At 45.8% G+C, this 27,035-nt stretch overlaps 2 protein-coding genes across 9 annotated transcripts in view; one reads left to right on the plus strand and one right to left on the minus strand.

Moving 5' to 3' along the window:
- The window catches only part of LOC144690875 (dynein axonemal assembly factor 8), an 88,673-nt gene extending 76,375 nt beyond the window's left edge, over positions 1–12,298 (plus strand). For 5 of the 8 annotated variants that reach the window (XM_078558734.1, XM_078558739.1, XM_078558737.1 and 2 more), the window contains 2 exons: positions 6,745–6,814; positions 11,016–12,298. In XM_078558734.1, coding sequence (XP_078414860.1) covers positions 6,745–6,814; positions 11,016–11,093 — 148 coding nt within the window. In that variant the 3' untranslated portion in view covers positions 11,094–12,298. Of the gene's footprint in view, positions 1–6,744; positions 6,815–11,015 lie in introns of those variants that run through there. The other 3 variants (XR_013578983.1, XM_078558738.1, XR_013578982.1) reach the window with 2 other exon arrangements.
- A 2,444-nt stretch (positions 12,299–14,742) lies between these two features.
- Positions 14,743–27,035, minus strand: part of nlrc3 (NLR family, CARD domain containing 3) — a 63,018-nt gene continuing 50,725 nt past the window's right edge. Inside the window, exons 15-19 of the mRNA XM_078558719.1 lie at positions 25,647–25,730; positions 19,092–19,175; positions 18,246–18,329; positions 17,020–17,103; positions 14,743–16,531 (exon numbers count right to left, since the gene is read on the minus strand). Of these exons, the coding sequence (XP_078414845.1) occupies positions 16,441–16,531; positions 17,020–17,103; positions 18,246–18,329; positions 19,092–19,175; positions 25,647–25,730 (427 nt within the window). The 3' untranslated portion in view covers positions 14,743–16,440. The remainder of the gene's footprint in view (positions 16,532–17,019; positions 17,104–18,245; positions 18,330–19,091; positions 19,176–25,646; positions 25,731–27,035) is intronic.

Genomic DNA, 27,035 nt, shown 5'->3' on the forward strand with positions numbered 1-27,035 from the left:
GATGTATTACCCGATTTGGCCCAGAAATGCTGTTAATGTAGTCAAAGGGTTTCTAGCATAGGCAGTGGCTCTCACTGAGGTTCAAGATCATCTCTCCAACCTCCTGGAATATCAAAGTGCAGTTGTTCTGAAACTTCTGTAGTTGCAGCAACTCTTTTTCATTTATTATTTTGTAATATCTGCCGTTCTCCAGAATATCTTGTTGCAATATCCAGGACTGAGCTCATTTTAACATTGCCAGTTTATCTTATAACAGAATCACTGGGCAGAATTTTATGTTTGTCGGGCGGGTGGGCCTGACCCAATCGGCGGCAGGCGCGTAGCCGATCTCCACCGGCGAAATGGGCCGCACCGCCATTTTGTGCGGGCGGGTCAATTAAGGCCCGCCCAGCGCGTTGTAGACTCCAGTGTACAGTGGGAATTTCAAATGTGCGGCGGGCGTGTACAGACCGTTGGTTACAATGGGGAACCGGCAGTCTGTATAAAGAAAGGCCAGGCAGCCTCCTTTTGGCTGTTCACCGACCAGTCTGCACAGCAGGCTCCAGAGGAGGGCAGGGCAGAGGAGGAGCGGGGCAGGCTGCAGGGTAGGCCAGCGGGGAGCCAATGTGCCCATCGGTTCTCTGATGCCTGCCTTGCTGCCCTCCTTGAAGAGGTGTCACATCAACGGGAGGTGTTGTTTCCTGAGGATGGGAGGAGGAGAGCCCCCCACGTTACCAAGCAGGCGTGGCAGGAGGTGGCGGAGGCAGTAAACTCTCAAGATGCTGTGCGGCGCACAGGAACCCAGTGCCACAAACTCTTCAATGATTTGTTGCGCTCTGGAAGGGTGAGTACCATGTCGGCCTTGGCCATTTAACCCAGCAGGTAGCCTTAGCCTTTGAGGCCCCTGCCAAGTCTTAGTGTTGTTACTGCATTGGGCATTTGGCACATGCTGGATGGGCAAACAGATAGTGACCATGCTTACATCAGTCTTAGTGGTTGAGAAGATGGGTTCTCCCTGCAGCATATGTTGGTGTTTGTCGCATTTGAGTAGTCTGGGGGCACCCTGCAGGGGAGGCAGCTAGGCACATACTCAGAACTCCAACACATGTCTTATTGATGGTGATGAGATGGTGGAACGGGAGCTTCAAGGTTTTGTGGCCAAGAACCATCTGCTGGCCTCAGCGCCCCACTTAGTTGCGCCTCCTTGCCATGGGCGCTAAGACCCGTGTGTTATTCAAAGTGATGAACGCTGAATGTGTCCAAGGTGGCCGTTGGGGGAGGGGGTTGGGAGCAGCCATACTATCTTCTGGTGACTGATCACCAGTAGTGTGGACAAGAGCCGCTGGAGGCCTCAGATGGGCCACTGTGGTTGGGGTGTGGCATGCGCGTGCAGAGTACATGAGCGATCAGCCCCAATAAATGCTCTTCTATGTTCTGCAGGTAAAAACAGAACACAATCTCAGGGAGCACCAGAGGACTGGTGGTGGGCACACCGTGCTGCAACACGTCACCACATTTGAGGAGCAGGCCATGGAGCTGGGGAGGAGGCAAGCGGCCAGGTCGGGAGGTGTCGGTGAGGCTGGGGTGCAGTGGCCAGGTATTTGAAGCCCACAATCCCATCCGCTCTGTCTCCCCACCATCCAAAGCACTGATGATTGCATCGTTAATGCAGCAACACTGTTCATTCACAGACTGATACAGTCAGACGTGTGGGTCATACACAAAGGTCCCTTGGCCCCTTGAGGATGCACATCTCTAGCACCTTCCAAAGTCGCCTTATCCCATTTGTGACCACTATCCCCATGGCCTAACATGCCATGGCATCGCTGCTGCACATCCAAAGACTTATTGCATCTTAGGAGGGTTTGTACCTCCACCACCCATTTAGCCAGTGCGTCCCACATTACTCTGTCCAAAACGTCCTCAGCACCTCACCTGTCAACCTCATGGCACTCAACTTAAATAAATGCCACCACGTTAGTCATCCCTGCGCCAAGGGGAAATGTTGCCTTATGTCCACCTGTTCTATGCCCCTCATAACGTTATGAAGGTCAATAATGTGACCTGTCAATCTCCTGTGTTCTACGGCAAATGTCGCAAGTGTATGCAATGTTTCTTCATAACTCCAACTCTCCAGGCCAGCATGTATCCAGGTCAGGAACCTCTGCACTCTCCCCACTCCAATGCCATTCCTCCCATGAAGCACAGGTCACAACTGAACGCAGAAGTGTAGATGTGGCCTCGACAGCGTTTTCTGCACTTGCAACATGACCTCCCTTTTCCTACATTTTATTCCTCGGCTAATAAAGGCAAGTCTGGCTTTGACCTTGTTGAACGCCTTATGTTCCTGTTCTGCTACCTTAACGGGTCTTCCCAGCAAGGTCCCTGTAATCGTCGTGACTTTCCACAGTCCTACCATTACTCATGTATTCCCGTACTTTGTTTGTCTCGCCCAAGTGCTAAACCACACACTTATCCACATAACATTCCATGTGGCATTCCTTAGGCCATCTGACCAGCCTGTCTGTATGCACGTGTAATGTTTGGGTCTCCTCTTGACTATTTACCACCCCACCAATGTTGGTCTCCTTAGGTTCTTGAAGGTTGAGCGCATTATGAGGCTGGGGGGGAAAGGGATGAATGGTGTTACTGACTGAACGCTAACTGATGCACTGTCCTTGTTCTTAATTTCAGCCTCACCACTGCATGGCTGCCAGCAACAAGTCCAGAGCACCCCCTCCACACCTGAGGGGCGTCACTTGCAACTTGCGTCACATCATTTCAGCGAGCCAAGCACCAGCGCAGCAACTACCACATCGGTGGGGATTATAACGTCGGCTCGTGTCCCAGGGCACAGTGGAGAGGGCATTTCACAATCGCTGGAGGAGATGGCATGGACAGAGAGTGCTGATGGCGCCAGCGGCTGAAGGTCTGCAGGGGACCAGGCACATGCTGAGTCGGGCAGTGATAATGTGCCTCTGGAGATGTCCGCCATGCAGCAGCTGCAGGACAAGCAGCAGGGTGCGCTGGAGCATCTGGCAGGGTTGCATGAGGGTGTGCTTCACTTGGTCTCTGTGGTGGAGGAATCCAGGCAGAGTGTCAGTGATAGCATGAACCTCAGGACAGAGCTTCAGGCTTCCTCCATTGAGAGATTGGCGACTGATGCAGAGGGGCTTCCAACAGATTGAGAATCTTCTGATTGGGTTACACTCTGACCTGCAAGCCCTCACAGAGCTAATGGCCACAGGTGGTCATTGGCAATGTGGGAAATGTTCTGGGCACCAAGTGTCCCAGCTCGGTGCCCATCCATCTGCGGTGAGCAGGGAGGTCCAATGTGACCTCATGTCGGCGCAGCAGCTGCCTGTCGTCGCTATGAGCTCCTCTCAGGGCGTTCCGGATGAGGGCAGCAGCTCCTCCGCCCCTCTGACAGTGACCGTTGTATCAGTTGTGGAACTGGCCACTCCTTCCCAGGCAGGGCCAGCACAGGCTCCACGGGCCAGAGGACGGCCGCCAAGGTCATTGAGGCCAACAGGACAGCAGAATCAGCAGGCTGTCTTACAAGCCACTCCAAGAAATGGGGCGGCACCAAGACGTAGCACCCGCAAACATAAGCATAAGGCAGATTAGGCACTCCACAGGTTTGTCACTGGTGAATTTGTGTTGGCCCTAGATTAGGGAATGTTTGATTATCAGCGCCAGAGCGACGTTTGTTAATTTTTTTGGTGGCAATAAAGTCCACATTTGTGACCATGGCAGAGGGTGTTTCCTTTGTGCTGCATTTGTATGTTTCACAGACATATCATGAGTGTTTGAGTGGACATTGATGTTTATGTACTAAACCCTTAGTTGCAGCTGATGAGGCGGAAGATGTAGCACCTAAGTGCCATGTGTGGAAGTGCCAGGCAACGCTGGTCCTGCAGATCCATGTGTGTGGAGCTAGCTGAAGGTTCATTGGATTAAAGTGTCCCGGATGTCCCTGCCTCCTTGATGTAGTAGTGGGTCGGCGTGCTGCCCATCATCATTGCCCTGTGCTTCCTCATCCTCTGAGCCACTGCTGGATTCATCATGTGCAGCCTCATCCACTGCGTCAAGGTCTTCATCGTCAACTGCATCCCCCCTTTCCAGCGCAAGATTGTGCAGAGCGCAGCATGCTACCACTATCACAGAGACGTGATCTGCGGGGTACTGGAGTGCGCCCCCTGAGCGGTCCAGGCAACGGAAGCGCATCTTGAGAAGACCGATGGCTCTCTCCACCACAGCCCTTGTGCTGCCGTGGCTCCGATTGTAGCGCTCCTTAGCTTCTGTTCTTGGACGGCGGAGTGGCGTCATGAGCCACCTTCAGAGGGGATAGCCCTTGTCACCCAGCAGCCAACCATCCAGCCGAGCCGGAGCACTGAAGAGCCCCGGCACCTGGAAGTGTCTGAGGATGTAGGCGTCGTGGGAGCTGCCTGGGTACCTTGCACAAACTTGCAGAATCTGCATCCTGTGATCACGCACTATCCGCACGTTCATGGAGTGGAAGCCCTTCCTGTTGATGAAGCTCACCTGCTGGTGCCTTGATGGCCACATGTGTGCAGTCAATAGCACCCTGGACACAGGGGAAGCCAGCAATGGCCGCGAAGCCTCTGGCTCGCTGTGCCTGACTTGCCTGGTTGCAGCGGAAGTGGATGAAGGTCAATGCATGTTTGAACAGAGCTCCTGTAACCTGCTTGACACAAGTGTGGACAGCTGATTGGGAGACACCGCAAAGATCACCCACCGAGCCCTGGAAGGAGCCAGGTGCATAGAAGTAGAGGGCAACTGTGACCTTCAGAGCCGCTGGCATGGGGTGTCCACCCACACAGTTAGGGGAGATCTCAGGGCCAATCATCTGACAGACATAGTTCACTGTCCCCCTTGATAGTCAGAGCCTCCTTCGGCACTGCACCTCAGTCATATTGAGGTAGCTGCTTCGCCACCTATATACCCTAGCAGCAGGATAGTGGCGTCTTCTGCGGCCCCTTCCACTTTGGACAACCTCTTGGCCCTGCGCCCCTTGTGCCTGCGCCTGACCTCCCAAAGGTGGCTCCCCTGGAGGCTGATTGTCCACTCCTGGCCTCCTCCTTATCCTATCCCTCCCTTCCTCCTCAGAGGAGCTGCCTCCAGTAAAGATGTCAGAACCCATACCCCCAGGCTAAATGGAGGCCTCCGGAAAGCTGCAGGCCCGATAAATATTACTGCCTGCAGACAGGTGAGCTGAAGCTTCAAAGTACAGGGAAAGCTGTTGGAATCACACAGGCAAGTTTAAAACGCTTTCTGCAATAAACACTTCAGATAAAACATTAACAACCCCTCTGAGCCTACATATCCCGCCCGTGGATGAGGTTTGTTAAAAAGCCACTTATCCACCTGCCCGTTGCGCCCGTGCACCGAGCCAAAGATCGCATAGGCTCCTCAAAATCGGCGTCGATTGCCGAGTTAAGGGCCTTAACAAGGCCTTTAATTAATGGCGGGCGCGCGTTGCACTTCATCGCGTGCCTGCCCAGCTAAATATCGCGATGGCGCGTGCTGACGTCAGCACGCTCACCTGACATCAGCGCACGACATTTTAAGTGCTGACGTGCGGGGTCCGCCACCCGCACGTCATACATAAAATTCTGCCCACTGTCTCATTTCTCCTTCTAATGTCCTCACACTGTCCCAAACCAGGCAAAACTAATAACCCTCCCCCATTCGCCCAAATCAAAGGATTTCCAGTTTAGATTTATCCCAAAAACGCAATTGGCTAATGTTGAAATCTGCAGGATTGCCAATTGATGCAATCCTCTTCATAAATCAAACATAAATAGATTTGTCTGCCAAGGACAAGCTATGATTTGTCAGAGCAACCTCTCTGTGTGTCTCTCTCCCTACCCCTTCCTTTAATTCCTTTCTTTCTCGCCCCCTTCCTGTGTGTCGTGGAGTCAGACTCATGACATATGCAATGAAAATGGCAGGCTTTCTATCCATTCTGTTCTTTGAATGGAAATATTCCCTAGTGGCAGTAACTGTTGATCCAGCCTTCAGGCTCTCTCCAAGTTTATTGTATATAATGGGGGAGATTTTCACAACTGTCACTAAAACAAGTTTTAACAACCCTACAACAGTGTGAAAAACCTTGTCACTTGGTCCTGCATCCCATTTGGCCAATGTCAGCTTCATATGGGCTGGAGACTTCCCCCCCACCCTGATTCTGCCAGTAGACTCTACATTATCAACATTGGGGTTTAATGATGTGCATAGGATCCCAATCATCATTTTGGGACTCAGCTGGGCAGAGCCTGCACTGAGCTCACCCCACCAAATACACATGGCACTCCAGCTCAAGGGCAGCCAGAAAATTTTTAATCACTGTTGTGGGGCTAGGAGGACCAGGGATACCATACAAATAATGTGGGCTGCTAGCACATTGGAATCGCCCCATCCAGGTCAAGTCAGGACGTGGGCCTCCAAATATTGAGTCGGCAAGCTGTGAAGTCTTTTTTGCCACCTGTCCACTATTTGGTATATCCAGCCCGGCCGTGAACATGAATCAAGCCTTCAATCAGCACTACTAAGCAGCTGACCATACAATAGTTCAGTCTGCCCCAGCACCATTACACCAGCAAAATAGCTAAAACATCAACATGAGCGAAGTGGGTTTATATGCTGCAGGAAGTTTTTTTACTGGCTACCTCTAATTCTTTTCATAAATAACTTAAATGCATATGACAAAATTCCCAAATTAACTGCTCCTGTCTATTCCAGCCTTGCTTGGAAAAAACTGGAGCTTGAGGATTGTCTGCAGTATTTCATCTACCCAAAGAGTGAGCCACAGGTAAGTACTCAGTCCATTGTTTCCTGCACGCTGCCCCTTACATCTTATACATATCGATGTTCTAGAACATTCACACAATTTGCCTTTCTGTTCTTTTTGAAAATGATGTAAAATTTGTTCACTTATGAATATTATGTTTTATGTAAAATAACAAATATCTTCGCTACTTTACCCATTCTTTGTGGACTGGGACAGGGCCGTGCTAGTCATTCTATACCTGAACTGAACTGGAGATTTTCAATAACTTGATAAATCCTAATTTGAATCAAATAATTGAAACAATTTAACTTCCTTTAATATTTTCTAATCTAATTTTGAAACAATTGTAAAGGAAGTTCAGTTCCGGTTTCAGTACAGTGGCAGAACCGGCCAAAGCAATGATCTCTAGACCTGCCCATATAACCGCTACAGCCACATTGAACATGAAAATTGCTTCCTGAACTTCAATCCTGTGGTTTTCAACAACAACTTTTATTTATAATGCGTCATAAATCTAATTAAATATACCAAGGTGCTTCACAGGAGCATTATAAAGCAAAATTTGACACATGCACAGAAGGAGATATAGGGGCAGATGACAAAAAGCTTGGACAAAGGTGGGTTTTAAGGAGTGTCTTAAAGGAGGAGAGAGAAATAGAGAGGCAGAGAGGTTTAGGGAGGAATTCCACTGTTTAGGGCCTTGGGAGCTGAAGAGCATGGCCACCAATATTGGAGCAATTAAAATTTAAGCATTCTCAAAAGGCCAGAATTAGATGAGAACAGATATCTCCGAGAGTTGCGGAGCCGGAGGAGATTACAGAGGTAGGATGGGGTGAGGCCATGGAGGGATTTGTAAACAAGGATGAAAATTTTAAAATCAGGAACTAATGTAAATCAGCGAGCACAAGGCTGCTGATGGGTGAATAGCTCTTGGTGCGAGTCAGGACATGGGCAGCAGAGTTTCAGATGACCTCAAGTTTAAGGAAGGCAGAATGGAAAAATAGCAAACTTACGGCACAAAAGGAGGCTATTCGGTCCATTGGTGACTGTCGGCCATGAAAGAGCAAATTAGCCTAATCCCACTTTTGGTCTGAAACCCTATAGGTTACAGCACTTCAAGTGCATATCCAAGTATTTTTTAAATGTTATGAGGGTTTCTGCCTCTATCACCCTTTCAGGCAGTGAATTCCAGGCCCCCACCACCCTCTTAAGTGAAAAAGATTCTCCACAATTCCTCTCTAATCCTTCTGTCACTTATTTTAAATCTACACCCTCTGGTTAATCACCCCTCTGCTAAGGGAAATGGGTCCTTCTTATCCACTCTGTCCTGGGCCCCTCACAATCTTAATTAAATCTCCCCTCAGCATCCTCTATGCCAAAAAAAACCCAGCCTTTCCAAACTTTCCTTGTATCTAAAATTCTCCGTTCCTGGCAATATCCTCATAAATCTCCTCGACAGTGACCAGAACTGCACGCTGTACTCTAGCTGGTGGCCTAACTAATGTTTTTGCAATTCTAGCATAACCTTCCTGCTGTTACTTTCTTTTATAGGCATAGAATATATCCCCCATATATATATGACTTTTTAACCATCTTTGCTACCTGTCCTGCTATCTTCAGAGAGGTGTGGCACACACTCCAACGTCCCTCTTTTCTTCTATAGATCTCAGTTACCTACCATTTATTGTGTATTCCTTTGCCTTGTTAGACATGACGAGACGAATGGCCTCCTTCTGTGCTGCAACCATTCTGTGATTCTGTTAACCCAACCCAAGTGCATTACCTTACATTTCTCTGAATTGAATTATATTTGTACCTTTTTGCCCACCTGATGTAGGAACATAGGAACAGGAGTAGGCCATTCGGCTTATTGAGTCTGCTCCACCATTCATTAGATCATTGCTGATCATCTACCTCAATCTACCTGATCATCTACCTAACTTGATATCTTCCCGCAGACTACAGCTTTCTTCCTCTCTTTCAACCACACAGATAATTTTTGTATCATCTGCAATCTTCTTAATCATGTCCCATTTATTTAAGTCTAAATCATTGACTTATACAGTGAAAAGCAAGGGACCGAGTACCTAACCCTGCAAAACTCCCCTGGAAACAGCCTTAGTCATCCTCTTGCTGTTTTTGTACCTATAAAATATCTTTGGGATTTTCTTGATTTTACTTGCCTCTCTTTGCTTTCCTAATTTCATTTTTAATTTTACCTTGCATTTTATATACCCATCTAGGCTTTCTGCATTATTGAGCTCTTGACATTTGACATTTCTCTTTTTGCCTTATCCCACTCTGTATGCTCTTCGACATCCAGAGGGATCTAGGTTTGGGAGTCCCGCCCTTTTTCCTTGTGGGAACATATTTGTTCTGATCCCTCATTATCTCCTCCTTGAATACCTCCCACTGCTCTGACATTGATTTACCTGCTAGTAGCTATATCCAGTCCACATTTTCCAAATTGCATCATAGCTTAGTAAAATTCACCTTTCCCCAATTTAAAATTTTTGCACTTGGTCTTTCTTTATGCTTTTCTAAACCACTCTGGATCTAACTGAATTATGATCACTACTACCAAATGTTCTCCCACTGATACCCTTCCATCTGCCTAGCTTCATTTCTTAAAACTAAATCCAGAATTGCCCCTTGTCCTTGTGGGACTTGTTGCATAGACAAAAGAAGTTCTTCTGAAAGCATTTTAAGAATTCTGCACTCCCTGTGCCTTTTGCACCGACTCTATCCCCAAACAGGTCGAGAAGGACAAGGGATTGTATACCTTTGTCACAATCAGAATAAGGTCCTTGGAGAGGACATGGTGGGAGATAGGAAAGAAAGTTGAGAACAGTGTAAATTCAGGCCAGGGCAGCAGATCTTTAGAGGAAGTTTGGCCTGGTGGACTAGTGCAAGAGAGGGACATGAGAGAAGCAGCTAATTAGATGGTCTTGATCTCAGAGGTAAAGAACTCCATAAGATCCTCACACTTGTTGGTGAAGGTGGAGGAGACGTGAAAGAGGGGTTTTAGAAGATGGCTTCCACCAGGGAAAGAAGCCAGGGTTATTTTTACATTCCAGGATGCTCCTGGAATTGTGAGTAGTTTTAGCAGACAAGAACAGGACCTGATAGTCCTTTATCTGGTCCAACAAAACCTGGAAGTAAATAGCTAAACCAGTTGTCCACCATATCCGTTCAAGTCTGTGTCTGTTGGACTTAAGGTAGCAGAGATGAGGACCCTGGTAGGGGAATGACCAGGGTGAGAGAAAACAATGGTTTTTGTGATGACTAAAGTTTCAAAGATGGAAGTGAGGGTGCAGTTCACTTTGAAACTTCTGCAGCTGAACAAATCAGTAGCTGCATAATTATCATAGTGAACAGAGGTTAAACAGTTGGTTAAACGGTTGGGATTTTGAAAGTGCAATTGTAAGTAAATTGGGGGGGTTGCTTTTTCTGGGTTGGGCTGGGGGAAGATACATAAATACAGAGATACAGGGAGATACAGAGTTTGGATGGGATAGTTGAAGTGGGTGGACAGTGATACAAGGAAGTGATCAGAGATGACCATATCTGCGATTCACACAATGGGAGGAGTGAGGTCACTTAAAATAGCAAGGGGATGGAGGTGAATATGGGTTGGGGAGTTCACATGGAGGGAGAGATTTAGGGAGGATAAGAAGACAGTGAATTCAAAGGAGAGAGAGCACGATAACTTGGGATGAAGATTAAAATCATGAAGATGTCTTTCAGTGTAGAGGCTGAGGGAGGAAAGAAGTGCTGATACCTTGGTGCGAACATTTTTATCTTACTTGGGTGGGAAGTAGAGAATGTGGATTTTGAAAGAGAGGTGAGGGGGGGTTGGAGATGTTCAAAGAAGGATAAAGTGCCAGAGGAGTAGGTATGATTTGGTGATAAATGCCACAATACCACTACAACTGTCTGGGCAAAGCAAATGGTGGAATGTATAATCAGGTGAGGAGGCTTTGTTTAGGGGAAAGGTGTCATCCCCCTCAGCCAAGTTTCCATTAAAGCCACATTGTGGATACAATCATCCACAATAAGTTAATTGATGGCAAGGCTTGTTCACAAGAACAGACAGTCTGGAGGGAGATATGGAGAGGAGTGGTGAGAGCTGATTTACAGGATGAGTGATTATGCCCTGTACTTTAGCCCTGTGGTTTATGAGATGAATGATTACTCTTTGTTACCTTGGTTTCTTGAACAGGTGGAACGATTGATCTGCTGTCTGTTTGACTCCCTTGCTCCTCAAAGTATTCATCAGATCGTGCTCCAAGATTCTTAACCTGCTGCAGTAACAGCATTTACATCATCACCTCCACAGCTCCAAACTCTTAAAACACACTGCTGCTATTTCAGAGAGATGAGGCAGTAGTCAGTGCAGCAAAAAGCAATTTTTTCTCAAACTTTTGGTTTTTTTCCATGTTTAAAAGTTTTTCTTTCCATATTTGTTATTCTGTAACCACTAATTTGCTGTGTATTGAAATAACCCTGACAAAGCAGTTTGAACTACGCTTGACTGGTGCTGCTTACTTCTCAGGGTGGGATCTGATTAAACTTTAGAAGTTTTCTACAGAATCTTCTTTCATCTCTATTCCTGTTGGTTCCTTCCCATAGTCTCCTTGGGGATGTGCTATAGGATAAATCTCTGCCTTCTCCCCAGCTGCTAACGATACAGGTTCAGGTTGGTCGACAGAACTATGTTCACTAAGTAATTTTAGTCCCCTAATGTAACACAGCGAGCTCAATCTGCTTCATCTGGAGGCCTGGATAATAACTGGTCAGTGAGTTTATCAATTAAACATGTAGGCTGCAGGCCTCAAAGCTGCATTTGCCCAATTGTATCAGCCTAAGATTATGCATTAAAGATAGATATTGTTGCATTCAACTTCTTCCTATTCTACATCAAAGATAGAGATATGAATCCAATTAAATGCAGAACCAGTGAGCTGTAGGTGCTCTGATTCCTCCAGGCAGACATCCATGTGAGATTCAGGGCTGTGCCAGGCATTATTCCTTTTAGATAAAACGGGCTTTTCTTCAGCTTGATCCAACCAACTGCATTAGCCCATGACTCCGCCTCAACGCAGATGAAAGATGGGCAGTGTCTCTACATTTAACACAAGTCACAGTGGAAATTGGCTTGGAAGTCCCTCTGGGAACAAAGTAAGCAGTTGGGGTTAGAGTTTCTACTCAATATAAACTTAACACTGCGCTGTGCAGGATAAGATATAGGAATTTGTCAGCATATTCCACCTGTAATAGCAGCCTCAAACATCAAAGCGTTCTCCATTTTACAGATAAATGTGTCTCTTGCAAACTTGTTTTAATTGTATTTATTCAGAGTTTATTTTATGCTTTTGATTTAATATTATACAACTAGAGACCCAAATGAAACAGATGCTACTGTCCTGGTAAATATATATTAAATGTTTCAGTGTAAATGATTCTTTATCTTGCATTGCCACCTCAGGAGCAAAATAAATCTCAGCATGTTTGCTTGGTACAGTGTGCTAGTTTCATTCCACAGTGATGCAGGGAAGGGTTTGGTCTAACTTGTGTACTTTTCCTCATGTTGCCTTTGGTTCTTTTGCCAATTACTTTAAATCGATGTCCTCTGGTTCTCGACCCTTCCACAAATGGGAAGTTTCTCCTGATCAGACCCCTCATGATTTTGGGCATCTCTATCAAATCTCCTTGACCCTGGCCTTGACCAATACTGTGCAATTGCTGAGCTGCAATTGGAGAAGTCCAGAATTTTATCTGGAGCCCAGTGCAGTGCTGACCTTCAGGATTAATGCCTTTTTAGGGGCTGCTTGCATCATTTGAGGGGGTGGGGGTGGGGGTGGGGGGGCGGGCGATGGGTGGTTATGGGGGCTCTGCATGACTGTCCCGTCCGCTGAGGCACACACCATGCCCCTCACTAATCAGGCTGACTCTATACAACACACAAGCCTGGATTCCAGTGCATTGTAGAATATCCAACCTGTAGCTATACCAAGCCCATAGTTGATTTCATTAATCTCTCATTGAGGAATTGGATCCTCCCACATGTGCAGAGACAGATGGTTTATTTGAACTATAGGATTGTTCTCATTCACATGATCATGGCCTTCGAAACTATTAACAGTTCCTGGTGGATGTTTTTACATCTGCATTGGCAGGATGTGATGAGTGCATTTTTGGGAAGGGCACACAGGAAGTGTAACATATCAAAAGCACCATTTCAGAAGATGCACAGCCTTGCAATCAGAGAATGCTACCACAGAAGTCCCACATCCTGAGATTCCATCCCACACATCTTTGTTTTGTTGCCTATATCACATTCCCAAGTCACTGAGAAGGTTTTGTTCTTGAAGATTGTCTTTAAGTGTGTCACTATCAAGGTTGCAGTGCTTAGAGTGCTGCACTGTCAGAGCTGCTTTGGGTAAGATGCTACAGTGAGGCATGTGTTATGGGATGGGCTGTTTCCCAAAACCTTTCCTCATATACACAACTGCTGGCAGTTTCCAGGAGCTGACCAATGCTTCCAAGAACAGAGACCTCCATTCAATCAGCCTTGTGTGGGTTAGTGCAGCCCAAATCTAAAAGCAAATCCCAATCACAATAAATTTCTCCCTGGAACACTTAGACCGGGATTTCCTAGCCCCATTGTGGCGGGACCCACTGCGGGAGATTTGACAGACCAGCCAAAAGTCCATTGACTTTCGGTGGGACCGGACGATCCCAGCACTGGGCGGGGCCAGAATATCCCACCCTTATGATGCTACCTGGAATCTTAGAATCATTGCAGCACAGGAGGAGGCCATTTGACCTGTTGATTCCATCCATGCAGGCTCTCTGCAAGAGCAATTTAGTTAGTCCCACTCTCCCTGCTCTTTCCTTGTAGCCATGCGATTTCTTTTCCCTTCAGGTGCTTATCCAATTCCCTTTTGAAAGATTGAATCTGCTTCCAGCACACAATCAGGCAGTGCATTCCAGATCCTAGTCTCGCACTGCGTAAAAAGCTTTTCCTCATGTTGCCTTTGGTTCTTTTGCCAATTACTTTAAATCGATGTCCTCTGGTTCTCAACCCTTCCACAAATGGGAAGTTTCTCCTGATCAGACCCCTCATGATTTTGGGCATCTCTATCAAATCTCCTCTCAACCTTCACTTCTCCAAGGAGAATAACCCTAGCATCTCCAATCTATCAAAGTGAAGTCCCTCATCTCAAACCAGTCTCAAATCTTTTCTATACCCTTCCCAATGTCTTCACGTCCTTCCTAAAGTGAGGTGTCCAGAATTGGATAGAATACTCCAGGTAAGACTAAGTAATGTTTTATAAAGGTTCATTATGACTTCCACGCTTTTGTACTCCATGCATCTATTTATAAAACCTAGGATCCCATATACTTTATTACCTGTTTTCTCAACCCTGCCCTGCTACCTTCAACAATTTGTGCACATATAACTCCAAGTCTCTATCACACTGTTAGCCCACTGTGTACTGACTAAAATACTATTAGTTACAAGTCATTCATTCATTCGTGTGTGCTCTGCCCAAAGCCCTTTGTCTGCTGATGCTTCATCCTGAGCCATTTCCTTGGCAGTTTTTTTTTAGTGGTAGTTTGCCATTCCTTCTACTCTCAGTGGCAGTTCTAGGAGGTAGGTCCCAAGTCTACCTCAGCCGGAACATGGTGTTATTCTGAATCACGCCCTAGCCATCTAAGCTAATTGGCCCCTTATTTACAGGTAGAGCAGTGTAGAGTAGAAATATTTCACACAAGGAACATGGGGCAAAAACACAGCTGTAGCTTTGGAGTTCCAGCTCTCTGAATTGTTTTCCCTAGTACAGCTTGATCAGATAGGCAGAACACCTGTTGGCTGAAGGAAGCAGATACCACATGAGACAGAAACTGAAGACACTGTGGCCATCCCCAAATTCTTCAATGGCCAAATTATCTTTTATTGGTGCATTTTCTGAAAAAAGATAAATAGAAATTTATACTGTAAATAACATATATACAAACAGAACGACCATCCACACTAGCCTCCTACCTATGCTCTGCTACTCCGCACAGCTCGGGATACTTCTGGTGCTGAGTTTCACAGAAAGCTGGATGATTAGAGGAAGGAGATGGCAAAGTGGCCTGTGATAGACCGATTAGGGGATTACAGGCAGTTGCAATCCTCAAACCTGAAAGTCTTGTCTATCAGGAGTTAGTGATCAGCTCTGTTTAAAATGGAGTCATAGAATGGTTACAGCACAGAGAGAGGCTATTCAGCCAACTCTCTGTAAGAGCGGTTGACCTTTGCCATTTCCCCGCCCTTTCCCCATAGCCCTGCAAATTATTTCTCTTCTGATAATGATCTTTTGAAAGCCACAATTGAATCTGCCTCCTCCACACTCTCAGGTTGTGCACTCCAGGTCCTAGCTGCGTAAAAAAACATTTCCATATGTTATTGTTACTTCTCTTGCCAATCATCTTAAATTGGTATCTTCTAGTTCTTCACTCTTCCAATAGGGGCAGTTTCTCCCTAACTACTCTGTTTAGACTCCTCACTGATTTTGAACATATCTATCAAACCTCTTCTCAACCTTCTCCCAGGAGAACAGCTGCAGCTTCTGCAATCTATCCACATAATTGAAATCCCTCATCCCTGAAACCATTCTCTTGAATCTTTCTGCACCCTCTCTAATGTCTTCCTAAAGTATGGTGCCCAGAGTTGAATGCAATACTCCAACTGAGGCTGAACTAGTTTTATACAGGTTTACCATAACTTCCTTCTTATGTACTCTATGCCCTTATTTATAAATCCCAGGATCCTGCATGCTTTATTAACCATGCTCTCACCCTGCCCTGCCACCTTCATCGATTTTTGTATATATACCCCCCAGATCCCACTGCTCCTGCACCCCTTTAGAATTGCACCATTTTTATTTTACCTCTCCGTGTTCTTCCTACCAAAATGAATCCAGGAATCTGCCTCATCATTACTGCTGACCCTGTGGAATATTCCCTGTAATTTATCTGTAAATAATAATTAGCCACATCTCTGCCCTCTGGTCTACAACACCTTGGTCTACAGCAACATTTCTAGGTTTGTGGTATTGAAGCACAGTTCCAACGCTGTAGGTACTATGGGGCCACAGGTGGCATCAACACCAGCCATATGATGCCCAGCAACAGATAGGAACAGCCCAGCAAATTAAATAATCCAGACAGGTTCTAAAGGTGTCACTGGAAAAAAATATAGTAGTCTGCATTAGGTACAGTACTGGGTTAGTCTCTGTTCAGTACAGTGCTTGGTTATCCTTTTCACAGGGATTGGATTTAAAGTAGATTATTGTGTATTCAGTCACTTCAAATACAGCCTGTGAGTGGAAACATCCCTACACTGTAGCTCATTAGTACTGTAGTAAAGACTGAAACTATAGCCCTGCTTGGGGAGGTCACCACACCCTGTGCACACCTATCAGAGACTTTGAGGGTCAGAGATCACCACACCCAGTACCTGCCATTCAAAAACCCCGAGGGCTGTCCAGTTTAAAGTGTATGAAACATTTGAGTGAAATGGAGTGTATTATATGAGGAAGGGGGCATTCTGAGCCAGTCACTACTGCTGTAGATTCCATTCCAGATGATTTGGTTCACATTTCAACGATGCAGTGCGGAGATTTGCTTCTGATTTCAGTAGCGATGACCTTTGCCCCTGATTCACCAATCCTGTTGCCCTGGAGACTGTAAAAGAAAAAGAGTCAATGGGATGAAATGTCACAGTGTTATGCTCTTTAATGTTTGGGCTGCATCTGGAAGGAAAACCTAATTCATCACAGAACAGACGTCAGACCAGGTGACAGATAGAGGGAGCATTGACTAATCAGATACCATCACATCATCACTGTCACAAGTATATCCACGCTCAAAATTACTTCCCACAACACCAAGGAAAACAGAAGGCCTTAAAGGTTGTTAATGATTGGCATCTGATTATTTAACTGCCCTGTTGGCCCTGATGTTGATGATTCTCTCATATGGAGTCAGCTAAAAATGGCACCAAGCCAAATTTAAACCATTTCAAAAGGTGCACTGGTGGTTGGGTTACTAGCGAATCACCTGTTATCTTTGGGGGTAACTTTACTCTTTGGCTAGTGTGGGGACCTAGAAAAGGGCAGAGGGACAAAGCAGACTGTGAAATAGACCAGAACAAGAGCAAAAGAGACACATACTTGATATGGCTGAGGCAGCGGTTGTATTTCAATGCAATTGCAATGCACATTGCCCCATCCAGACCCAAGGAATTTTCTTGAAGGCTGCAAAACAGCAAATGTGAAAACTGAATTATTTATTTGAGTAAATGAGCAAAGGAGCATTCCAATTGGCCATGAAGCCCACAATGCATCATTCATCTCAGAGCCAAACTGATAGATTGGATTTTAGACCAAGACTTCCAGGTCTAATTTGCTCCATGTGAAATTAACTCAAGATCCTGAATCAAGGCTAAACCCCACTCCCACAGATCATTTCCGTTGCCCATCACTGAAATTCCCACATTTCCCTAGTCTTCAACTCAACATGTCAAAAAAGAATTCTGGGAACATACAGCAGCTAATCAGAACTGCCTTCTGACTCTAAAACATCAGCTTTCCTTTTCCCTTTCCAAATGCTGACTCAGTTTGTGCATTTTCAGCATTTTGTGTTTTTATATGTTGAGTAATCTATATACAGGTATAGTCCTGGGCCCGCAGCCACAAGTCCCAACATCACCAGCTGCGACCACAAAGCTGTTGGATTGTCGTAAAAGATCAACTGGTTCCCTAATGCCCTTCAAAGAAGGGAACCAGATGTTCTTACCTCATCTGGCCTGCATGTGACTCCAGTCTAACATTATTTGGTTGTCTCTTAACTGCCTCAGAATGACTAAGTATGGACAATAAATATCCACAAGTTTGTACAAGTGTCAGCTTGATTTGATTGGTGGCACTTTCACCGCTGAATCAGAAAGTCACTCCAGGATTTGAGTACAGAATCCTGGCCAGCCCTTCAGTGCAATACTAAGGAGGTGCTGCACTGTTTCTGGTGCTGTGATTTATTAAACTGAAGCCCAGCCTGACTCTCAGGATCTCTAGACACTATTCAAAGAGCAGAGGGTCCAGGTATCCTGGCCCTCATCCCAATTATTCATCTTATTCTGTTTGTGGAATCTTGCCATGTTTGTTGACATAACAACTGTCTCTGCCCTTTCTGAGCAAGTCAGTATGTGTGGAGCAGATAAGTGTCCATCTCTCGGTCACTGCCCAGTATTGCCCATCTCCATTCCGCTGGATCTATCGTCCAGCATTCCCTCCCATACTCCTCTCACTCTCGATAATATCAGGATGATTGCATTCAAGTACCATAAACACACTTTTCCAACGACGTAAGTTAAACTGTGGAACATGAATGATAGACGTACTTGAGAGTCCGGAGGCAGTTGTTGACTTTCAGACCAGTGGCGATTGCCTTCGCCCCAGCCACACACACCAAGTTTCCTCGAAGACTGAAATAGACAAGAGACACATTAAATTCACAGTGACTGGGCATTGTCAGAGTACTTAGACACTCATCACATTCTCATTGACACTTACTTACACACACACACCCAGATACTCTCATGTGCGCTGGCACATACTTTCTTAATACTCTGACAATGTGATGAAACACTAATAGAACTCTAGGATAAACTTGGGGTGGGGCGGGGAAGGTCAATCTACATCCTTCCATATTTCTCAACCCACCTTCTCTCCATATCCCCCCATCCCATCTACCCATCTTCTTTCTATATCCCCTGATTCCCACCTACCCCTTTTCTCCATATCACTCAATCCCTTCATTTTACAGGAGCACATTTAATTATCTCATGACCCCATATATTGTATTGGATTCAATTGGAATTTATTCCATAACTGTTTTCATGCCAGCCCTGCACCCAACAACTTCCCTTTGAAATCTTAGCATCCTCAGAAATTTCAACCCTTCAGCACTAGACAATTCCCTTTGATCAGTCCCAACATGAATCTCCAAACTTCCAATGGATATCTCCAAGTTTCCAAAGAGAATGAGGCAACTTCCTGAACCTTCTATCATAAATTGAATTCCTGATCCCCAACCCTCTGGAGGCAGTTATCTCCTGTCACCCAATGTCCAGAACTGGACTCAGTGTCCAAGCCAGGTTTCAACCAGCCCTTGTACAGCATACAGAAAAAGGTCCTATCTGTGTAAGTGAGTGGCACCATTCAGCAGTAGCATTAACTGTACTCACTCCAGAGTCGTCAGGCTGTTATTCACCAGCAAGGCATCAGCCAAGGCCTTGGCACCTCTCACACCCACTGAAGTTCCCTGTAGACTGGAGTGAAAGGGACTAATTAACAACAGCCTGGGCTCATATTTTTCTGAATAAACAGTGCAATCACAGGACACATCACAGCAGCGGCAGGATATACTCTCCTCACATGCGACATCAGCCCCTGGAAGTAGTTCCAATTACATGGGGATTGGGTGTCACCATTTCACAGCGATGTCACTGGAACCGTGACAAAATCAGGGACACAACATTCCATCCCAGACAAAATTCAAATCCAATGTAACTTTCATCATTTTAACCTGACTTGTGCATGAATTAAACATATTACAAAGAGCTGATCCACACTTTCTCCAAAGATCAAGTTACGTGGTTAGATTGGAGAAGCCGAGATTGTTCTCTTTAGGGCAGAGAGGAGATTTAATAGAGGCGTTAAAAATCAAGAGGTCGCTGTTTACTCTGCTGTCATAACAGAACTGGGTGGTGACCATGCAGCTCTACAACCCATATGTTCCTGTTGTGGATGTGCTTACCTTCCTCGCCACGTATGTCGACAAGGTTGGGACTGCACCAAAATCAAGGATGTCATCGGAATTTGGACCAGCAAACGGCATGTCAAGGTGACCCTGAAGGGATCAATCCTCCATCCTCCTTCCAGCTTAGCTATTGGGTGAAGCCTTAGCTACCTTGTCTACACTAGGCAGCCCAGCTCCGGGAAACCGAGAGCAGCAACGACCTCAAGGGGAAAGGATGGGAAAAATTTCTCCAACAGGGAACAATCCAAACCTCACTTCTTGCATGAACCTACGCCCACCCCGACGTCACCTGGGTGGAACAATTCTAACAGGATCGACCAGGATGGTTTTCTCAGCCCATCACAAGCGAGACGATTTGTGAACACTATGGGTATGCAGTAGCAAACCCAAGGACTGGAATTGTCAAAGACAACAAGTCTGGTAAGCGATAAAATGCTTTAAAATGGGTATAAAAGATCCCTTCCGTGCGGAGCATTAAATCTGCTATGCGATGTGTTTCAACCTTGGGATCTCCTTGCCAAGGTTAAAGCTGACCTGCTGTTTCTGCAGGAGTGTGGATAGCACACCTCAGCTCCTACAGGCAATGGTCACGATGGTAGTCCCATGGGCCATCAATCTGGTTAGGAAGAAATAACTCATGTTCCTCCAGCCTAGGTATTCTGCTGCAGGGAAGCAACTTCACCATCTCTGAAGTTAAGGAGATTGTGGGCCGGCACATTATTGTAGCAGATCTAAGGTATGAGATACTCAGCTCTGGTTAATTAATGTGTACGCCCTGGCTCAAAGCAGCAAGCAGCTAGCTTGCTCTCACTGCTGCTGGAAATGTCCAGGCCGGTCGTTCTGGACAGTGACTTCAGCTACACCATCACAGAATCACACAGTGCAGAAGAGGCTCTTCGGCCCATCGAGTCTGCACCGACACGTGAGAAACACCTGACCTACCTACCTAATCCCATTTACCAGCACTTGATCCATAGCCTTGAATGTTATGACATGCCAAGTGCTCATCCAGGTACTTTTTAAAGGATGTGAGGCAACCCGCCTCCACCACCCTCCCAGGCAGTGCATTCCAGACCATCCTCTGGGTAAAAAAGTTTTTCCTCACATCCCCCCTAAACCTCCTGCCCCTCACCTTGAACTTATGTCCCCTCGTGACTGACCCTTCAACTAAGGGGAACAGCTGCTCCCTATCCATCCTGTCCATGCCCTTCATAATCTTGTACACCTCAATAAGGTCGACCCTCAGTCTTCTCTGCTCCAACGAAAACAACCCAAGTTCTATCCAACCTCTCTTCATAACTTAAGTGTTTCATCCCAGGCAACATCCTGGTGAACCTCCTCTGCACCCCCTCCAGTGCAATCACATCCTTCCTATAATGTGGCGACCAGAACTGCACACAGTACTCCAACTGTGGCCTCACCAAGGTTCTATGCAACTCCAACATGATCTCTCTACTTTTGTAATCTATGCCTCGATTGATAAAAGGCAAGTGTCCCATATGCCTTTCTCACCACCCTACTAACATGCTCCTCCACCTTCAGAGATCTATGGACACACACATCAAGGTCCCTTTGTTCCTCCCAGTGTCATGCCATTCATTTAATACTTCCTTGTCAAATTATTCCTTCCAAAGTGTATCACCTCACACTTTTCGGGGTTAAATTCCATCTGCCACTTATCTGCCCATCGATGAGGCTGGATGATCCAGCAGGGCCAACAGCAGACTGGCCGCCACTTCCAGGCTCCTGATGGAAATGGCAAAAGATGCCAAGCTACACAATGTCTTCAGCAGATGGAGCGCAGTGTAGATACACCCGGTGGTGGACTGATGGATCAGTCCATTCTAGGATAGACTTCCTGTTTGTGTCCCCCACATTCACAGTCAGATCCACCAATGTCAAGTCAGTGTTCTTCTTTGACTGCCGCCTCCCACTGGCCGATTGTCACTTACAGGAAAACCAGGAATTTAGCAGGGGACATGGAAACTGAATGGGAGTTTGCTGACCCCAGAAAACATTGAAGAACTCAAAAGGAGTTACAAAGGTTGGAGAACCTTGATAGCCTTCTGAGTCCCCGACACTCTGGTGGAAAGAAATCAAGAAGTTCTTCATCCTCAAAGGTGTTCAGAGGCTAGAGAGGAGCAGATGGAAATGTCTCGACTCTAGGAAAGCCTGCAGAATCTGCTCCGGGCTGCAGACAATGGGGGTCAAATGTCAAGGTGGATTTCCAAGAGGTGAAGAGCCAAGAGCCAAAAAAATTTGCCTCGGAGGCCTCCAAGATTATCTTCTGGTCCAGAGGCTGCTCCATGGAGTAGGACGAGACTTGCTTGCATTTATTCTTCCAAAAAGTACACAGAGAGCACTCAACGATCAGCAACCTGAAGGAAGAAGATGGCTCGGCAACATCATTGCAGTCTGACACTTTGAGGATCAGCAAAGCCTTTTTTGCTAGATTGTATGACATGAACCCCACAGACAACACAGTTTTCCAGTCCTTCCTGTCCTCTGTATTGGAGGTCTTAGACGACTGCAAGCGGGAGAGTCTGGATAAACCGCTAACTCTGGATGAACTGACTAAGGCCCTTGACTCCTTTGAGAAAAGTAAAACTCCCAGAAGTGATGGTTGTGTTCGACTCTCTGGGACTGGATTGGCCCAGGCCTTCTGGAAGTGTTCGAGAGTGTGCTCCTGTCCAGCAACATGTCAGAATCCATGAGGAAAGGCATCATCACACTCATCTACAAGTTGAAGGGGGGAAGGGAGGAAATTAGAAATTGGCAGCCCATCTCATTACTGAAGGTGAACTACAAAATTCTGTCCAAGCTCATTGTCAAAACCGGAAGGAACGAGTAGCTATAGTGAAACAAAAACTGAGCATGTGGGAGTGACGCTCCCTCTCCATTGTAGGTAAGAACCTTGTCATCAGGCGTGAGGCACTCTTGGTGTTGCTGTACGTGGGTCGTGTCTGGCCCATTCCTCATTCCTGCATCAGGGCAATCACTCAAGCCATCTTCCGCTTTATCTAGAGGTCAAAAATGGACTGTGTTCGCAGGGACACGGTATACAAACCTGTAGATAAAGGGGGAAAAAATGTGCCCCAACATCACCCTCAACCTGGTGGCCATCTTTGTGTGCAGCATATTAAGCTGTGCATAGACCCCCAGTACACAAACACCAAGTGTCATTACGTGCTGAGGTTCTACCTGTCCCCAGTGTTACGAAGGATGGGTCTGGCCACATAGCCGTGAAACGCTCCAACTTGTCGGACCGTGCCATATAACCTGCCGCTCAGAGAAAAGTTTATACAGAAAAAAACCTTTACCACAAGTCCATCAGGCAGTGATCTGCACATAATGTCCTAGGAAAAGGAGATGGTGGATCCTGTCAGATGATTCCCTGAGCAGACTGTCAAAGTCATTTGGCAAAATGCTTCATTGCCAGGACTTTCAAACAAGCACCAAAAACAAAGCTTGGCTGGTGGTGAGAAAGGCGCTTCCTGTCAGATCCTTCCTACATGCCCGGAGTCTCACCCCCTCCGCACGTTGCCCTCGGGGTGGCTGTGGTGGGGAAGAGACAATTCTGCACCTCCTTCTGAAATGTGCCTTTGCAAAGAAGGTCTGGAAAAAGATGCAGTGGTTTTTGCCGAGGTTCTACCCGAGCAGCTCTCTGACACAGCTATAAGCTCTGTTCTCCGAGATGCACACCAAGCTAAACAACATCTGCAGCTGGAGAACCATCAACTAAGTGAAAGACGCTCTTTGGTCTACCTGAAACTTCCAGTGCAGAGTTGTCCCTGATCAAGTGTGTCAGACTGGCACATTCAAAGGTCCAGGACTATGTACTGAGGGATGCATTAAAGCTTGGAGCAGCTGTCGCAGATGTACAATGGAGAAAAACAGCTGTCTAAGGCCTTTCAGCCATAGTACACTGAGGGGCTGGAAACTGTGTAAAACCCCTCATGCTATATGACTGACATGGAATGTACATTGTGATTATGAAAAGTATTGAAATTGTATTTAGGCACCCCAGAGTGGAACATGCTGTATAAAGAAAAGTTAAATTCTATTGCACTTTCGGTAATGTTCCACTTGAAACATTTTGCCTTCAGGTTGTATGCTTGACATAGAATGTATATTATAAATATCAAGAGAATTACAATTATATTAAGGCACCTAAGAGTGAAATGTGCTGTGTGAAGACAAGTTGAATTTTATTGCACTTTCTGTAATTTAAGTTGAAATGTTTTTAATGTACTTTTTACAAATTTTATGAATAAAAGTATATGTTTGGAAAAAAAGGTTCTCCCAGGACGAGCCTGTTGCACTTTTTATGCTGATGCCTGCAATGTCTCCAAATGTGGGATACTCAGCTGCAAAATTTGTGGTAGTGAGGGGACTGTGTCCGTGCTTTCCTCGGATTACAAATCAAAAAATAGAATTTAACCATCTGTCTGTCTTCTTCTGTAGCGTTTGCAGTGAACCATCTTTCCCAAATATGTCTTTCTTTGCTCAATTGCATCTTCTGCAAACATCAACTGCTGCTGGAGGACCATCAACTCTTAGAGACGCTTTTTGGTTTGCACAAAACTTGGTGGTCTTCTAGTGCAAAGAGTTTCTCTCAACCAAGTGTTGCAGACTGGCACTCCCAAGGTCCTGGACTACAAACTGATGGATGCACTAAAGCTTGGATTATCCACCGCAAAGGTGCAATGGGGAAAGTCTAATGTCTAAGGCCCTTCCGCCACAGTACACGCAGATGGGAATTGTAAAAAAAACCCTTGGGCTGTATGGTCAACATCTAATAACTATGATAAATATTTATTGTAATTGTAAACGTAGTGAGTACAGTATTGGAAGAAACCAATTTGGTTTACACCTTATTTAATATCAACTTTGAACAGTCATGTAATGCACTTTTAGAAATTTTATGATTAAAGTATATTTTTGCAAAAAAAAATCAAGAGGGGTTTTAGAAACCGTAAGGCGAAAATATTTCCAGTAGCAGAAGGCTCAGTAACCAGTTACATATCTCTAAACAACCAGAGGGAGATGAGAATTTATTTTACACAGTGAATTCTGGTGATCTGGAATGCACTGCCTGAAAGGGCAGTGGATGCAGATTCAATAGTAACATTCAAAAAGTGAATTGGATAAATACTGGAAAAAGAAAAATTTGCAGGGCAACGCAGAGAAAGAACAAGGAAGCGGGACTAATTGGATAGTTCTTTCAAAGACCCAGCACAGGCACCATCGGCCAAATGGCTTCCTTTTGTGCAATATGATTCTGTGATAGTCTGACCTGCAGGTTTTGGATCCACACTGGGTGGGTGGGTAAATTTCCCCAGAGAGCAATGACTATCTGGCCTATTAACCCCCAAGAGACCTGATTTTTATTTCTTCCTGTTTTATGTCACAGGTGGAGGACAAGATCATGAAATTAATTCAACTGTTAATGTATTCCATGACCAGGGAGTGATCCACCACATAGCCCACTCCCTGCAACAAATCCATATGCACCAATCATAAGCCTACATAAAAACAAAGTGATAATGCTCAGCACCCCCACAATCTGTAACTGACAGAGTGTGATTTATACCTATCCATTCAATAATACAGCGCATCCTCTTTCAGCCAACAGCAGGTAAGGATGGAATATTGGGATAAATTCAGTGCCCCAGATGGAGAGATGTGTCAGAGGATGTGCAGATTGTAGGGTTATCACGTGTTGCAGCCCTCTTTCCAACTAAGCCTCCCTCAGAGGAAAGGCTCCCCCTGGGAACACTGAATTTACCTTCTAGCATTTACCCATATAAACACCATTGCATGAGTGTTATTAGGCTGGTTCTGCTCTGGTGAGATTGCTTCCTGTACCCTGTACACAATAATCCTTTTCACTCCAATTTTCTAGCTTAGATATGACTTGATTTTTAAATTGAACCTATTATTTCAAGGTAGCTGAAGTAAATGGGTAACAACAACTTACTACAAGGAGGTCAACACCGAGTTACATTTGAGTGCAGCTGAAAGAGCGATGATTCCTTCATCTCCAATACAGTTTTCCTGAAGGCTGGAAATAGAATCAGATCAAAAATTAGTGTTGAGAACATCAGCAGAAATGTAAATAGTGTAATGATAGAGGCATAGGTTGTAATTCTAATCCTGGTGTCTCACTCTCTCATCACTCCCATGCTCACTCACCTACACTGGCTCAGATTTAATATTCTCATCCTCATGTTTAACTCCTTCCACAGCCTCACCACTAGACAAGGATCCAAAGACACCAGCAAGAAAAGCATTAGATAGGTCGTGTGTAGAGGTGACCAAAGCATGGAAACGGCTTTCAGCAGCAGAGGGGCTGATATAGGTTGAAATGCAGCAGTGTCCGTTGGCCCTGGCAGTTGGTTGGTGATTGAGGCCTAGAAATTGGAGAGGTGGCTGAGATGTATATTTAAGGGTTTGCCTTTGACATGTGACTCGCTGGCCTCGATGAAAGAGTGGAGGATTTTTTTTATTTGTTCATGGGATGTGAGCGTCGCTGGGAAGGCCAGGGTTTATTGCCCATCCCTAATTGCCTTTGAGAAGGTGGTTGTGAGCTGCCTTCTTGAACTGCTGCAATCCATGTGGTGTAGGTACACCCAGTGTGCTGTTAGGGAGGGAGTTCCAGGATTTTGACCCAGTGACAATAAAGGAATGGCGATATATTTTCCAAGTCAGGATGGTGAGTGGCTTGGAGGGTAACTTCCAGGTGGTGATGTTCCCATCCATCTGCTGCCTTTGTCCTTCGAGATCATGGGTTTAGTAGGTGCTGTTGAAGGCAGCTTGGTGAGTTCCTGCAGTGCTTCTTGTAGATGGTACACACTGTTGCTACTATGCATCGATGGCAGAGGGAATGACTGGTTGTGGATGGGGCAGCAATCAAGTGGGCTGCTTTGCCCTGGATGGTGTCAAGCTTCTTGAGTGTTGTTGGAGCTGTATTCATCCAGGCAAGTGGAGAGTATTCCATCACACTCCTGACTTGTGCCTTGTAGATGAGAGTCAGGAGCTGAGTTACTCGTTGCAGGATTCCTAGCCTCTGACTTGCTCTTGTAGCCACAGTATTTATATTTCTAGTCCAGTTCAGTTTCTGGTCAAAAGTAACCCCCCAGAATGTTAACAGTGGGGGATTCAGCAATGGTAATGCCATTGAGTGTCAAGGGGCGATGGTTAAATTGTCTCTTGTTGGAGATGGTCATTGCCTGACACTTGTGTGGTGCGAATGTTCCTTGCCACTTGTCAATCTAAACCTGGACATTGTCCAGGTCTTGCTGCATTTGGACATGGACTGTTTCAGTACCTGAGGGGTCACGAATGTTGCTGAACATTGTGCAATCAT

Source organism: Cetorhinus maximus, chromosome 15 (assembly GCF_964194155.1).
Source record: "Cetorhinus maximus chromosome 15, sCetMax3.hap1.1, whole genome shotgun sequence".
In the NCBI taxonomy this organism is placed as follows: Eukaryota; Metazoa; Chordata; class Chondrichthyes; order Lamniformes; family Cetorhinidae; genus Cetorhinus; species Cetorhinus maximus.